Source organism: Mixophyes fleayi, chromosome 6 (genome assembly GCF_038048845.1).
Source record: "Mixophyes fleayi isolate aMixFle1 chromosome 6, aMixFle1.hap1, whole genome shotgun sequence".
Lineage (NCBI taxonomy): Eukaryota > Metazoa > Chordata > Amphibia > Anura > Limnodynastidae > Mixophyes > Mixophyes fleayi.
Window position 1 is genome coordinate 204,830,311 of NC_134407.1, and position 14,826 is coordinate 204,845,136.

Consider the following 14,826-nt stretch of genomic DNA (forward strand, 5'->3'; position numbering starts at 1 on the left):
TCTCTGCAACTATAGTTGCAGAGACAGAGCAGGGATCTTTGTGCGCATGTGCAGTTCTTAGAACTGCACATGCGCAATTGAAGAATGAAGAGGAACGAAGAGGACAAGGAGGAGATCCTGAGACAGCGCTTCCGAAGAGGGGGGTAAGTATGATTTTTTTTTATCACAGAAACAGCAGTTTTTCGGAACTGCTGTTTCTGTGATCCGTTTTTCATTAATTTGAGAAATAGTTCAATCCTTATCCATGCGATAAGGATTGATAACTATTTCTCATTTTTGCCGATGAATGATAAATGTGCCCCCGAATGTCCTTTTGTCGTCCAGCGAAGTCCACATCTAGAAAATCTTATATCTCTGCATATAACGAGTGCTTGCTTCGTTGATGTAGAATTAAATGCCATCCATAGACCAAAGGGCCACAGTCCCTATTGGTCAATGATCATCAGAAAAATACTTAGTTGAAGAAAAACTCAGAACTAAAAATGTAGTTTTGCAAGTAGCTGAAAAAGCAAAAAGAAAAATGAAAGCATATTATATTGCAGGCGCCGTTTGCCGGATGGTTCAGGATTCCCGATGACTGTAACAATCATTTGCTACACTGCCTAATGTGAGTGTCGATAGGCAAACGACTTCCTTCCTCCTGATTCTGCTCAATAACATACTAATTAGATACACTCAGTTAGAGAATATATCTAACCAACTTCTATACCTAACCAAGATGTAGCATAGGTATCATATTTGAAATATAGATCCTTTGGGGACACACATGAACTTATCCATTACGGACTTTAAATTCTAATAGAAAACTGAATTATAGTTTACATAAAGGTAAGAAACTACAAAGTCTTATTGTATTTCAGTACATTTTTATACCTGAGCAGCTCAGGCACCGTCTAACTGTACTTTTTTTTTCACGTTTTACATTTATTTTCCATTTGATAAATCCTCCAGTGAATTTTATCATCTTCCTTTCATCCTTTGGGGTTATTAGATGCCTGTAAGAGACATCTGATCTAAGGCAATCAACCAAGGAAAAATGTTACCGATTGTATGGACTGTACATTACAGTCTTTGTCCATTCATACCGAAGCTGAACAATGGAAAGGGAGAACTTGTGGGCAAATAAGATCCTCATTAGGAAGGGTCTTAAAGCACTTGCTGTGAAACATTTATAAAATAGAAGTGTCTGCTAAGCAGTTACGAGACTTCAGAATGTGTTAATGATATAGGGTTGGATTTGCTTCATTGGAGCCTGTGGACATGCAAACCGTGGTGCACACAGCCACAACCCCATCCACTAGCTGCCCTATTTTGCAATCAAAAATGTTGACAGGTATAAAAATGATCCTTCTTTATCTTATCACCTTCTTTATACCATTACTTTTGCTTTCTGTTTTATATTTTTAGAGTAAAATGTGTTGTTTTTCATTACCTATCTCACCGTCACTATCGAACCAGTGGACTGTGCTCTGAGTTGTCGGTATAACGATGGAACACTAGAATTTTATTTTGTTCTTGAGAGTATTGAGAATTCCTTCACAGTGTTTTGCAAATAGAATGCCTACCCTTTGTCACATTGTTGGCTAGATACTCTCTAATGGGGTGTATCTAGTATATATATTTCCTGTAGATTCTTCAGACACTCGAGGTCTTCTGTCTATGCGTGGCTCTCACCACTGCGTTACATGGCAGGCATTGTTTGGCTTGTGTCTAGGGGCAGCTAAAATTGGTTGAACTGACCAGCATGAAAGTCAATTCTTACTAGTCAGTCAAAATGAGTTTGGGTATGTGACATACCGGCTGGTGTCATGCTTAGACAGATAACTGCATTAACCCAGCCTCCCAAACAATGAAGAATATGTAGATAATAGGAGTGCTAGATACATCTGAATGAGAGTGTATCTAGCAAACGATTAGACATAGGAATAGGGGTTATGCAACATAGACCCTTCGGGTACTGGCAAATATAACAAGAAAAGTGCTCAGCTTTTATTATACAGTTTGTATATTTCTGCTATATAAATGAATAACAGGAAGCTACACAGGAACAGGTATAAACACCCACTCAGTTACTTGCACGGCACCAAACATATCTATATTAAGAGACAGATGTACAGCTCTTTTGTTCTTGTCCAATGATCTGAACTGCCAAGAAATAACAATGATTTGGATAAGGCTGACAAGCAAAAGACGTTATTTATAGAGTGTTCTACCAGCGACACCTGAAGAGGCTGCGGCGTCCGTCTGCCAACTCCCTCCCACACCGCCAGTAAGGATGGAAATTGTCTTACGTGCATTTGGGAATCAAAGATACTAAGCTGTTGTTTACCAGATTTAGTAATATTTTCCGGCTCGGTTAATCCACATCGCTCTCTGACACAAGAGAGAAAAAGAAAAACTAACCAGCTTAGGGTGAGGTATTTACTCCATTTCCTGGCTACATGGGGTTTATTTATCATAGGGACAGGAACCTAATTCAGGTGTTTTCACAGGAGATAGGGCTTCTCCCTATTTACCAAGCAGCAAAGCCATTGACAGGTAACACCGACGAAGAATTGTGCCGGCCGCCTCCCACGATAGCCGTCCCATGCAAAACATCAGTGACCTTATTAATTTGAGTGAATTAATAGTCTTCATAAATAATGGTTAAACCCACAAAAAGGCTGCCATGTTGTTCCCTAGTGCTCCAGACCTTCAAAGATGTAAATAGTTTCTAGTAAATTGACAGGCTGCCATGGATGTTGGTTCAGCCCACAAAATGGCTGCCACGTTGTTCCCTAGTGCTCCAGACCCTTAAAATGCTCAGTGTTAATACCTTTTATCATTACACTTATACCTTATAGTTAAAACTTGATAACCTTCTTATCTAAAATAAGGACACAGACACCAGATATAAGTTTGGCAAAAAAGGGCGTATTTTATTTAGTGGGAAATTTTATTTATAACTCTGATGGCGACGAGAGCGAAGCAGTCAGCTAACAACCAATCTTTAAACTAATACAGTGTAAGGTGAATCTCAATACCGCTGTCCCAAGTCTTTACGATTGGCCGGTACAAAACTTGGCGTCATCGCGACTGCTTCCTTCTGGATTCACATTGCCGCGTACGACAGGATATCCTCCGCCCCAGAGGACCAAGAGTCAGGTTACTGCAAAAGGGGCAGTGACGTGCGGCCAATTCAACGGTAGCACCTTCGATTAGTCGCTGACTGCATTGCTCTCCTACCTACTGCGCCTTGTCATGAGACAAGAAGTTAAATGGTAGCATGACCAACCTAGGCCGGGCGGGAGGGAGGTATCTGAAATCCAGCACTAAGAGAGAGCCAGCCCACCAATCCAAGCTAATTTATAACCTCCTGCAAAGCCACTCCCCCAGAGTGATAGACGGGCTGCCAAAATTGTTTAACCCCTAATGGTCAGAGCTGATGAAGTATAACACGATATTTTAATTGCCCTCAACTTAGGGCTTTACTTCAACTAGTAATGTAATAGTTTCTACTGAATTGACAGGCTGCCATGGATGCTGGGTCAGCCCACAAAATGGCTGCCATGTTGTTCCCTAGTGCTCCAGACCATCAAACATGTAAATAGTTTCTAGTGACGTTGGTTCACCCCACAAAATGGCTGCCATGTTGTTCCCTAGTGCTCCAGACTCTTAGTGATCTAATGGTTTCTACCGAATTTATAGGCTGCCATGCATGCTGGTTCAGCCCAGAACATGGCTGCCATGTTGTTCTTTAGTGCTCCAGACCCTCAGTGATGTAATGGTTTCTACTGAATTGACAGGCTGCTTGGATGCTGGTTCAGCCCAGAAAATGGCTGCCATGTTGTTCCCTAGTGCTCCAGACCCTCAGTGATGTAATGGTTTCTATTGAATTGACAGGCTGCCATGATTCATCCCACAAAATGATTTCTGCTGTATGTGGGCGACAGGTACACTTTCATTGAATTATTTTTTTATTAACCACTGACTTTTTCCCTACTCAATCTCTTCCCAACTAGTTGAAGAATATCAGTTATTTATGCTTTGGAATATATGAGGTAAAAATAAATATTCATTGCTCCTTTCCACACCAGGCTCAGTCAAAGCTGTATAATTTCCTTTCGCCTTTCTATGGGAAATATTGCTTTATATGCAAAAGGAATTAGCCGCTGTATTTAAGATACCCTTCCAGAGTGAGTCAAATCATTACTCAGGCCTGTTTCCTAATGCCAGGCTTAATAGTCGTCATGGAAATTGAGTGGTCTCGTGTATTCATTCATACATATGCAATGGCAGTTATCAGAGTCTCACGCTGACAGTGATAAATTCTTCTGTTCTAGAACAGTCCTGTGTTCTCTGCAGATAGGGTGTGTCAGAAAAATGAGGAATTTCTTTCTTGCTTAACTGGTAGCATAGCAAATTCTAGCCCCTGGTGTGTGCAGAAGGTGGGGACATTTAAAACACTCTTTCGTGACAGTGAAGAGAAAAGAAATTCATTATCCTTAAATTCAGTAAACTCTGTAACACATTTATACGGTCCAATTCTATTAGCCACGGGGTGCCGTTGCAGCATCCAGTTATGCTGCTTGTGATGGTTAGGTAATGATGTGCGCTAATTTTTTTTCCCGCACCTCAAAAACGAGCGATGTCCCGAATATTATTTCAGACCTACGGCTCTCAACCCTGTCCTAGCATAAGCCTCCTGCTGCTATCAACAGTGCAGCTTTTCTGAATTTCCTCATAGAATCACATATGAAATAATAAGAAGCACATGTCAATCTATTTGAAGGAGATAGTCACTGACTATGACACTGAGTGTTTCCACATAGACAGTCAGGGGCCTTCCTGTCTGGTCTTCAGAAAATTGTTTTAATCATCTTGAAAAATTGAGTGCAAATGTTACCTGCATACACTGGAGGCAGCCATTTTTGTGGTCATAACCCATATTCATATTTCACTACGAACCAGTGCCTCATGAATATTTGGCCTGGAGTGCCTCAGAGATGTCACTGGTTTCTAGTGGACCGATAGGCTGCATTTTCAATTGAAGTGAAATAATTTAAAATGCACAAATGAGCGGTGGTAATCTTTTATACGATTGCCACTATTCCGACAGGGGCAATTCCTACAAAAAAAACCCGAAATAATTAAAATCCGAATGTAAACTAAAGAGACTTGCCTAGAACCCGACGCTGGACATCACCGATGGAAGCACAATGCTGAAAGCAAGCCATTCCGAAGTGTTCGGCAGTGGGGGGTGACGTCATCGCGACGTCTGTCAATAAAGATTTAATGTGCTTCCTTCGGTGATGTCCAGTGTCGGGTTCAAGGTAGGTCTCTTTATTTTACATTCGGATTTTAATTATTCCGCTTTTTCTTTTGTAGGAATTGCCTCTGTCGGAATTATCACCATAGTTAAATCGTACCCAACCCCAAATGAGAACAACTCAAGAGTGGCCAAACTTATTATCAAAAAGAGAGCAAAGAGAAACCTATATTTTGATATACAGAGTATCAATTATACAACATAACATCAGATTATTGTAAGCCATGTACATTTACTTATCACCCAGGGACAGAGCATAGCAAATGGTTTTAGAGAGCTTTCTGGAATACTCAATACTTGAAGACTTGTTCTGAGGTGAAATGTGACTGAGGAGGGGGCGGGGGGAATTTTGTCCCCGCCCACACAACGCTATGATGCAATCATTGCGTCATTTCACAAGCAGGGCAAATCGCGTCATGGAGGCCCCATCCTGCCCACTTCATTAGAAAGTGGGCTTGATGCGGGAGAATGGTCTGTTCTCCCAGGAGACCTACCCAGAATTCGGGAGTCTCCCAGAAAAGTACGGGAGAGTAGACAAGTATGGAGTAGTCTTAGTAAAGCCGGCCACATGCTGAAAGACAGAAGACAGGACCAGCATGTGTGCAAATTTTAGGCTTTTAGGCTGACACATTGGAGGCATTGAAGTTAATAAATTGGTCAGCACTATATACCATTAAAGTTGATTGGACGAGGCAGGGTGGCCATCCAATCAGCTATATTGGTATATTGAACTGAAAGGTAAATTTATTCAAACTTTTCCAGGGGCGTCATTTCTGGAAAGTGACCATTACCAGAGCCAACATAGTGACTTTCTTTCCAGAACTGTGGGGGACTCCTACTATTTTTTCGCCATTTTTTGGGTGGAGGGAGCTTATCTTTAAAATACACATTTCTGTCATTTTAGGTACAATGCTCCAGTATTCATGAATACAGAATTAGCTTTAGAGAAAGAGCTTCATTATGTCATTTCCAGCGGTGTAATGATATGAAATTAAGCATCTTATATGTGACTTTCACACACAATTTGTAGCTGATAACACAGTCGCAGAAACACGTACAATGAAGCTGAAAAGTTTATGAAATGCGTTAGTACCTCATTGTCCAGCCATTCCTATAAAATATGGCCCAAGGCAATGAGAATGAACTGAATTACACCTACTTAATTTTTTGAGAGAAGAATATTTACTTGGATTGGTCTTCACAGCTGACTCGTAGGATGGCGGGAGGTGGGAGAGGTTCTGAAATGATCGGGAGAAAGACAAATCGTACGGCTCAGTCGCAGAGGTAAGGATGTTGTTCATGCGTGGTTTTTCTGTAAAAAGGAGGACAGATTGTTACATAAAATTGAAACAATGACACCATCTAAGATTGTTCATAGACCAATACTGACCAATCTAAATTGGTTCTAAATATTGGACTAAACTTAGTTTAAGTTAACTGGGTCCATTAGCAAAGTTGTCAATGGGTCCAGTCCATGTCCCATCATCATTGCTACAGTCACACTCATGCACACACACACAGTCGTACATACAGTCACACACCAAATGCACCTGTAACACCATCTTACACAGTCGGCAGCTGAACTATATGCACTTTGCATTTATCATCAACCGAGAAACCGTTGCAATAGCCCAGAGCGCTCAGGCCACTCCTCAGACCACTCATCATCATCATCATCATTTATTTATATAGCGCCACTAATTCCACAGCGCTGTTCAGGGAACTCATTCACATTAGTCCCTGCCCCATTGGGGCTTACAGTCTAAATTCCCTAATATAGACACACACTCACACACAGACAGACAGAGAGGGAGAGACTAGGGTCAATTTTTGATAGCAGCCAATTAACCTACCAGTATGTTTTTGGAACAGTATGATGGAACATTCTAAATGCCAGTCCATCTGGTTCACCTGTCCAATCAGATACTGACTTTGCTAAACAACTACAGAACACATTGGAAAGTAAGTGCCAGAACTGACGTTGGAGCCTACCGGTTTGAGAAGCTTTGAGGATCGGAGAAGCTGTAATAACTCAGTTATGCCAGAGCTAATTACATATACCATCACACTGAGTAATACTTTTACTTTTAATATCCTCACTGACCTTTGATAGCCCTGTAATGTGCGTTTTTCAAATCTCATTGTTTAAACTATTAAGGCCATGTGTCAAAATCAACCTTCATCCTCAAAACAAAATTGCATTGGGTGTATCACAGGGAGCATCTTGTACATAAACATAATTTCAGGAAAAACAGTGCCTGTTTGTATTTGCCAGAAGTGATACATCTGAGCATTCAAGCTTCATTTTCATATTTTATTTATATTTATAGTTTCAAAAGCAAACTCCACAGCGGGAGATGTATGGTGGTCACTGTCAATCACCCAGGTTAGTTTTAATTGCCTGAAATACAAATAGAATTCTGCCGCCGTCCTAGGGACTGAGTCAGCTTCATACTCCCAGGTAGCGAATAATCTAAAACAGTTCTCCAAAACATTTGCTTCTTTCCTCATTTGCCCGTAAAATTTAACGTTTCATCAGCAGAATTTGCCCTTAAATGTTCCTACCCCAAGCGCACTACATGGTGAAATAAAAGTTATAAAACATATAAAAATAAGAGATGTAATGTAATATATGTAACTTGTGTCTAATTAACAAATATCTGTATGAATGAAATTACCCAGGGCTGGCCATGCACAAATGTCATACATACATACAATAAGTTCTGTTTGGTCACTACAGTGGCTACCAAAAAAAGATCTTTCAATAATTCAGGCCACTAACACTAACCGTTTGTTCAAGATATTTGTTGCTAGAACCATTTTTGCTTGTAGCCAAGTATGTTTTGTATAAATGCACCTATTTTTGCATTTCTAATGTTAATACTCTTGTTTTACCAAAAATGATGTTCAACAAGCAGCAAAGGTGTAATCCTGGGCTTTATGCTCAATGACCACTGATTTTAGAGCCTATCTTACCATCTTTATTATTTTTTATTATGCTTTCTCCTTCTGGATAAGTCTGTACCAGTTATGCTCAAACATTTTGTTTGTCGAGACCCCAAGTGTCAGAGTGCCAATGTTCTAGGACTGCAAAATAAGTAGACCCCAATAGAATGTATTGCATAGCTGGCAATCATGCCATCCCAAAAAAAGATTTTGGGACAGGACTTGGGGTCCCAACCTACAGGTTGCGTGTCTCTAATCGGTACTAAATAATGCTATATGTAACATGAAACATGAATGAATATATTATATTTTAATTTATCATGACATTGCTTTTGGATAATTGCCCATAAAAGAAGTATTTAGTAATACAAAATACATTACGTTAACAATAGACCATGACAACATTGCTAGTAAGGGAATTATATTATATGGAGAATTTATGTTGAGTAAGCCCCAAACCCATGCCTCAAGATGGTGTTTTTCTATGTTGTTTTTATGACCTGTTGGTGATGGATCTGTAGTATATAAGGAAAGTTAAAGGAATCCTAATTTTCAGGTAAATTGGCTAAGTGAAAGTGGTGGAGAGGGGTATTGATGACCTGGGACTCAAAGAAGCCTAAAAATATCACCTATGTAAAATAATTTTGTAAATATCATTAGCTTTTCCAATAATAGTTTACATGTATATTGTTTATATGTTTACAAGATGCATTTTATACTTTTAACACATTTATATGATCAATATTTTAGTGATTTTTTTTTAGTCTAAAATCTTTGCCACCTCAAGGTCATCAGAAAACACATCAATTTCGACTAGACCAACTAATCAGAAAACACATAGATCTCACTATGACATGTTCCATCAGAACACATATCAATCCCCACTAGACAATTTTTATCTGAAAATATATTGATCCCCAAGTGTACCAGCAAACACTTTAATATCACCATTCAAATTCACCAGAGCACACATGAATGCCTGTCATTCCCGGGTTCGTCGGAAAACACAGATTAATACCTACCATACAGGCTTCATTAAACATACAACAATCCATGACACCTCAAGGTCATTAAAAAACAGATTAATCACTCCAATCCCCAGTGTTTTAATGCACATCAATCTTCACAGTCCCACATTCATCAAACGCGCATCATTCTGAGTCATTATATGGTTATCAGAACATACAGAAATCCCAAGTTCATTACAACATATAGCAATCCCAACCAGACCAAGTTCATTAGAACATATAACAATACCAACCAGACTAAGTTCATTAGAACATATAGCAATCCCAGCCAGATCAAGTTAATTAGAATATATATCAATCCCAACCAGACCAAGTTCATTAGAACATATAGCAATCCCAACCAGATGAAGTTTATTAGAACATATAGCAATTCCAGCCAGACCAAGTTCATTACAACATATAGCAATTCCAACCAGACCAAGTTCATTGGAACATATAACAAACCCAACCAGGGGGTAAATGTATGAACCTCCGGATTCTTCAAGTCTGGCGAGTTCAGCGTCTTCAGCGCTTAAATTTAAAGCGGCGCTGCCTTGTAAAGGGAAGTCTCCCTTTACAAGGCAGCGCCGCTTTAAATTTAAGCGCTGAAGACGCTGAACTCGCCGGAGTTGAAGAATCCGGAGGTTCATACATTTACCCCCAAATGAAGTTCATTAGAACATATAGCAATCCCATTCAGACCATGTCCATTACAACATATAACAATCCCAACCACATCAAGTTCATTAGAACATATCGCAATCCCAACCAGACCAAGTTCATTAGAACATATAGCAATCCCAACCAGATGAAGTTCATTAGAGCATATAGCAATCCCAACCAGACCAAGTTCATTAGAACATATATCAATCCCACCAGACCAAGTTGATTACAAAATATAGCATTTCCAACCAGACCAAGTTAATTAGAACATATATCAATTCCAACCAGACCAAGTTCATTAGAACATATAGATATTCCAACTAGATCAAGTTTATTAGAACATATAGCAATCCCAACCAGACCAAGTTCATTAGAACATATAACAATACCAACCAGACTAAGTTCATTAGAACATATAGCAATCCCAGCCAGATCAAGTTAATTAGAATATATATCAATCCCAACCAGACCAAGTTCATTAGAACATATAGATATACCAACTAGATCAAGTTTATTAGAACATATAGCAATCCCAACCAGATCAAGTTCATTAGAACATATAGCAATCCCAACCAGATTAATTTCATTAGAACATATAGCAATCCCAACCAGATCAAGTTCATTAAAACATATAGCAATCCCAACCAGACCAAGTTCATTAGAACATATAGCAATCCCAACCAGACCAAGTTCATTAGAACATATAGCAATCCCAACCAGATCAAGTTAATTAAAACATATAGATATCACAACTAGACCAAGTTCTTTAGAACATATAGTTAATCCCAGGGGTTCCCAACTACTGTGTGGAAAGACGAGAGAGACTCTTGAAATCCAGCTTACCATTTGTGGGCGTCTGGGAAGTATTGTTGAGCACAAGGTGGTTATAATTTTGCTGATGATCACCTAAAAGATCATAAAAAAATGTGTTTCAGTAAATAAAACAGACTTTATATGTTGAGACAAAATATACAGAATCTAAAATAGTATAGTAATAAAGTCATAAGGCGGTATGTGGCTGTATGTGTCTCTCTAGAAGACTGTGTCCATGAGTCCATGTATTTAGCTATGTGTGTTTGACTGCAAGTGTAGATGTGTTGGGTTTGGAGAAACCTCTGTCTCTCCCTGTCTCATACAGCCCCTTGTAACTTTGGGTCCAGATGTTGACCTGTTAGTCTGCTAGTGACTTGCACCAGGTAACCTGGAGCACAGAATGCAACGGGAACACTAGTATGCACTATGAACTCTCACAAGGAAGCTATCACCAAGGGGAACTTTTAGGCTGCGGTTCCCAGGTTAGTTGTTGTGCTAAGCAGCTGCTAACTTATAAGAGGGTGGTCAGAAAAAGAGGTAAATTCAGTATAACACAAGACTATAATAAAAAAAAACAGATTTTCTCCTAGAACACTGTTGAGTGTTCACCTCTACACCTCTGTAACTCATTTCACTTTTTGTCAAAATATATATATATTTTAACATTGATAAGCAGCGATTAATATGTTACTTTACGGTGGAATCAGGAGATAAATAAAAAACAGGCCCGTAAATGAGAAACCAATGGATGCGCAACTTATTTTGAAAATAATATATTTACACTGAGCATATACAGAGGAAGATGTTCACGTTAACCATGCTTAAACTGATAGAACATGCTGGTAGGTTAATAGACCCTCGTTTGTGTAGAAAGAGAATTGAGACTGTAAGCTCCAACGGAGCAGGGGCTGTTGTGAACTAATAAAATATTCTATGTACAGAGCTGCATAATATGATGGCTTTATTGTCTGTCTGTATCCCAGTCTGTCTGTGCCTTAATCTGTCTGTCTGTGCCTCAATCTGTCTGTCTGTAGCCCAGTCTGTCTGTGCCACAATCTGTCTGTCTGTGCCTCAATCTGTCTGTCTGTGCCACAATCTGTCTGTCTGTATCTCAGTCTGTCTGTGCCCCAATCTATCTGTCTGTACCCCAGCCTGTCTGTGCCCCAATCTGTCTGTCTGTACCCCAGTCTGTCTGTGCCACAATCTGTCTTTCTGTATCTCAGTCTGTCTGTGCCCCAATCTGTCTGTCTGTATCTCAGTCTGTCTGTGCCACAATCTGTCTGTCTGTACTCCAGTCTGTCTGTGCCCCAATCTGTCTGTCTGTATCTCAGTCTGTCTGTGCCACAATCTGTCTGTCTGTACTCAAAATCGGCTGGTACGTGCCCTGATGGATCAGGCCCAGGGGTGGCAACGATATAAAGATTTCTAGTTGTTTTACATAGTTGTCTACTATGTTTTCTGCACATGAGCATCTGGATGTTGCTATCTCCTGTTCAATCATTACCTGATACTATCAGGTCATAGTATCCAGACAGAGGACACAGGTTAGGGGACGGAGGAGGGACACATGGAAATATAAGGGAGAGGTGAGGAACACAGGGGATACATTCTAGAACACAAGAAATATGAGGGAAAATGTATGTATACTAAGAATACCTGTAATGAGGGAAAAGTGGAGGGACATAGATGAGAGGGCACTGGAGAGGTGGGGATAGCCTTGCATCCTTTAATATGTTTTACATTATACTATATAGTGCTTAAATGCATCTAGAATTAATTATTCATTCTACACTATCAAAATCCATAAAGCTTCTGTGGGTCTAGGAGGCCCCTGACCTTTCACCTGAAATGTCCATATCAGCACTTCTAAATTCCAACTTCGACCACAGAGTTCAATTCTTCTCTACTTGAAAGACAACAAAGCAAAATAAACTACAAATGTTCCCTCACCTTAATTGTTCTTTTCTGGAATACATTTATAAATAAACATACTTACAAAAGATCTACCATGGTGAGAATTAACCAAACCCTTCATCAATACTTTCAAAGCCCCAGCAATGGGAGTACTTCCAGTCTCTTTCTAGAATGTATGTTAATCAGTGACAGGGCCTCGGCCGTTGCAGCCCATGTGGCGGCTATGGGGCCTGGCGGTAAAGGGGCCTGGGGATGTTGGTCAATCCGCTATTGAGGCCAACACTCCGTTTTTCTGAGCATGCACAGGGGTATGTCAAGTGAAACCTAGCCTGGGCTTTCAGTTCGAGAACTGAAAGCTCAAACAAAGCTTCACTACTCAAGAGTCAGACCTCGGCCCTGCTCAGAAGAGCAAAAAGTGGTTTGTTGGTCTGTAGCCCCAAGTTTGTTATGGGGCTTAGTGACTGATATCACATTCCTAATGTTAATCTGACTGCTCTAGAGATGAGTGATATTTGTTTTCGCAAAATATCAGCATGTTCCGCATTTGGCCACGTCATTTCACCCTTTCACTGGTGGAATTTGACCTTATGTGTTCCCAGTCTTACCACACCACGCAGGAGAAGTAAGTGACCTCTATTGCACCAGCTCTGTTAATAATTTTTATAAAATGTTAATGTAAAATTACAGTGCGTAACGGTGAAGCAAAAGTGGAATTCAGAGATTGGATCACCAGATTCACACCCCTGCCTGTTCGACTGCCAAACTCGATCCACTCAAAAGTTTTCCGCAACTGTGCTCATCTCTACTGCAGATCTATAACATTATCAGAATTTAGCCGCCTGCAAAGGATGGGGCATAGAAAGAGAGAAAATCAGTAGAGGAGTTTTTTTGGGGGCTTTAAGCAAAGATAATCATATCATTTATTACACCAGGAGACATGTAGCAGCTCACATTATTTGTCACTGAACTTGGAAAAAGATTATTACCGTTTTTATGCCTTGGTAATGAATTCATGAACGGTGTACTGTACAATGCACAGTTGGAGCTCAGAATGCAAATATGACCTTTTACATCTGAGTGAGAGGGCTGAATACAGGGCGCGGGACGCGTTGTCTCCATTAGCGGTTAGTCACAGGGATCCCTCACAGTGGGGACAAGAAAATAAATCTAACCTTTTACTTAGTCTTATATAGTCAAAGAAACGTAGAAACTGGTCCCAGAAAAGGATCATTTGTTGCTAAAACGAAAAAAGCCTTTCTCTTCATTACACATACAGTATGTGTTCAGCTAATAGCTTGACTGCCAAATGCTGAAGGATACAAAAATACGAAGCAAATCACTTGGCGTTAGACAGGGAAAAAACTTAAAATGGATTTTTTTTATTCACGTCGTACGGCTATAAAACTGCGGGGCTACAATTATTGTCTCTATTACTTCTTTTCTGTTGCTGTCACTACAGGGGTGAAAAATAACAGGTGACTGTAGAGAACACCGTTTTGTGGAACAAACACGTACTTTTAATGCAGCCTTGTGGTCCACTAGGAACTATGTTCACTGAGGCACTCCGTGAGGTGCGCATTTAGTGGGTTTAATTAATATTCTTTAAAAGGCAGCCTATCGTAAAAGAGAAAACCTTTGCACAGGAAAAATGGTGCTGTTACCTATAGCAACCAATCAGATATTTGCTTTCATTCCTGATCGGTCGCAGTAGGCAACACCACAGTTGTCCTGTATCAGGGATACTCCTGATCTCCCAGCTCCTACCAGCAAGATTCTGCCATCCCGAATCCTTTTTTTGTGAGTGACAAAATAGGCACGTGACCTGACAAAATGCTTTTATGTTGTGAACCTGCCTTTTTGTAAATCCATACTATGAATACTGTGCGGAGTGCACCTGAGAGGAGGCAGCATACGGGAGAAGGCCCTAGAGCAGTGTTGGCTAACCTGTGACAGTCCAGGTGTTGTGAAACTACAAGTCCCAGCATACCCTTCCAGCAATAAGCTGCTATATATTGGCAAAGCATGCTGGGACTTGTAGTTTCACAAACACCTGGAGTGTCACAGGTTAGCCAACACTGTCCTAGAGCACCATGGTGATAGTTACATGGGGTAACAGCTGCTACGAGGCCCAGCAGCTGACAGGCGTCCCCAGAAGCAGCCACTGCCCCTGCAACC

At 40.3% G+C, this 14,826-nt stretch overlaps 1 protein-coding gene across 10 annotated transcripts in view; it reads right to left on the reverse strand.

Moving 5' to 3' along the window:
• The window catches only part of SHISA6 (shisa family member 6), a 228,885-nt gene that overhangs the window by 6,934 nt on the left and 207,125 nt on the right, over positions 1-14,826 (reverse strand). For 8 of the 10 annotated variants that reach the window (XM_075178166.1, XM_075178163.1, XM_075178160.1 and 5 more), the window contains 2 exons: positions 10,768-10,830; positions 6,468-6,620 (listed from right to left, as the gene is read on the reverse strand). In XM_075178166.1, coding sequence (XP_075034267.1) covers positions 6,468-6,620; positions 10,768-10,830 — 216 coding nt within the window. The remainder of the gene's footprint in view (positions 1-6,467; positions 6,621-10,767; positions 10,831-14,826) is intronic. The other 2 variants (XM_075178164.1, XM_075178158.1) reach the window with 1 other exon arrangement.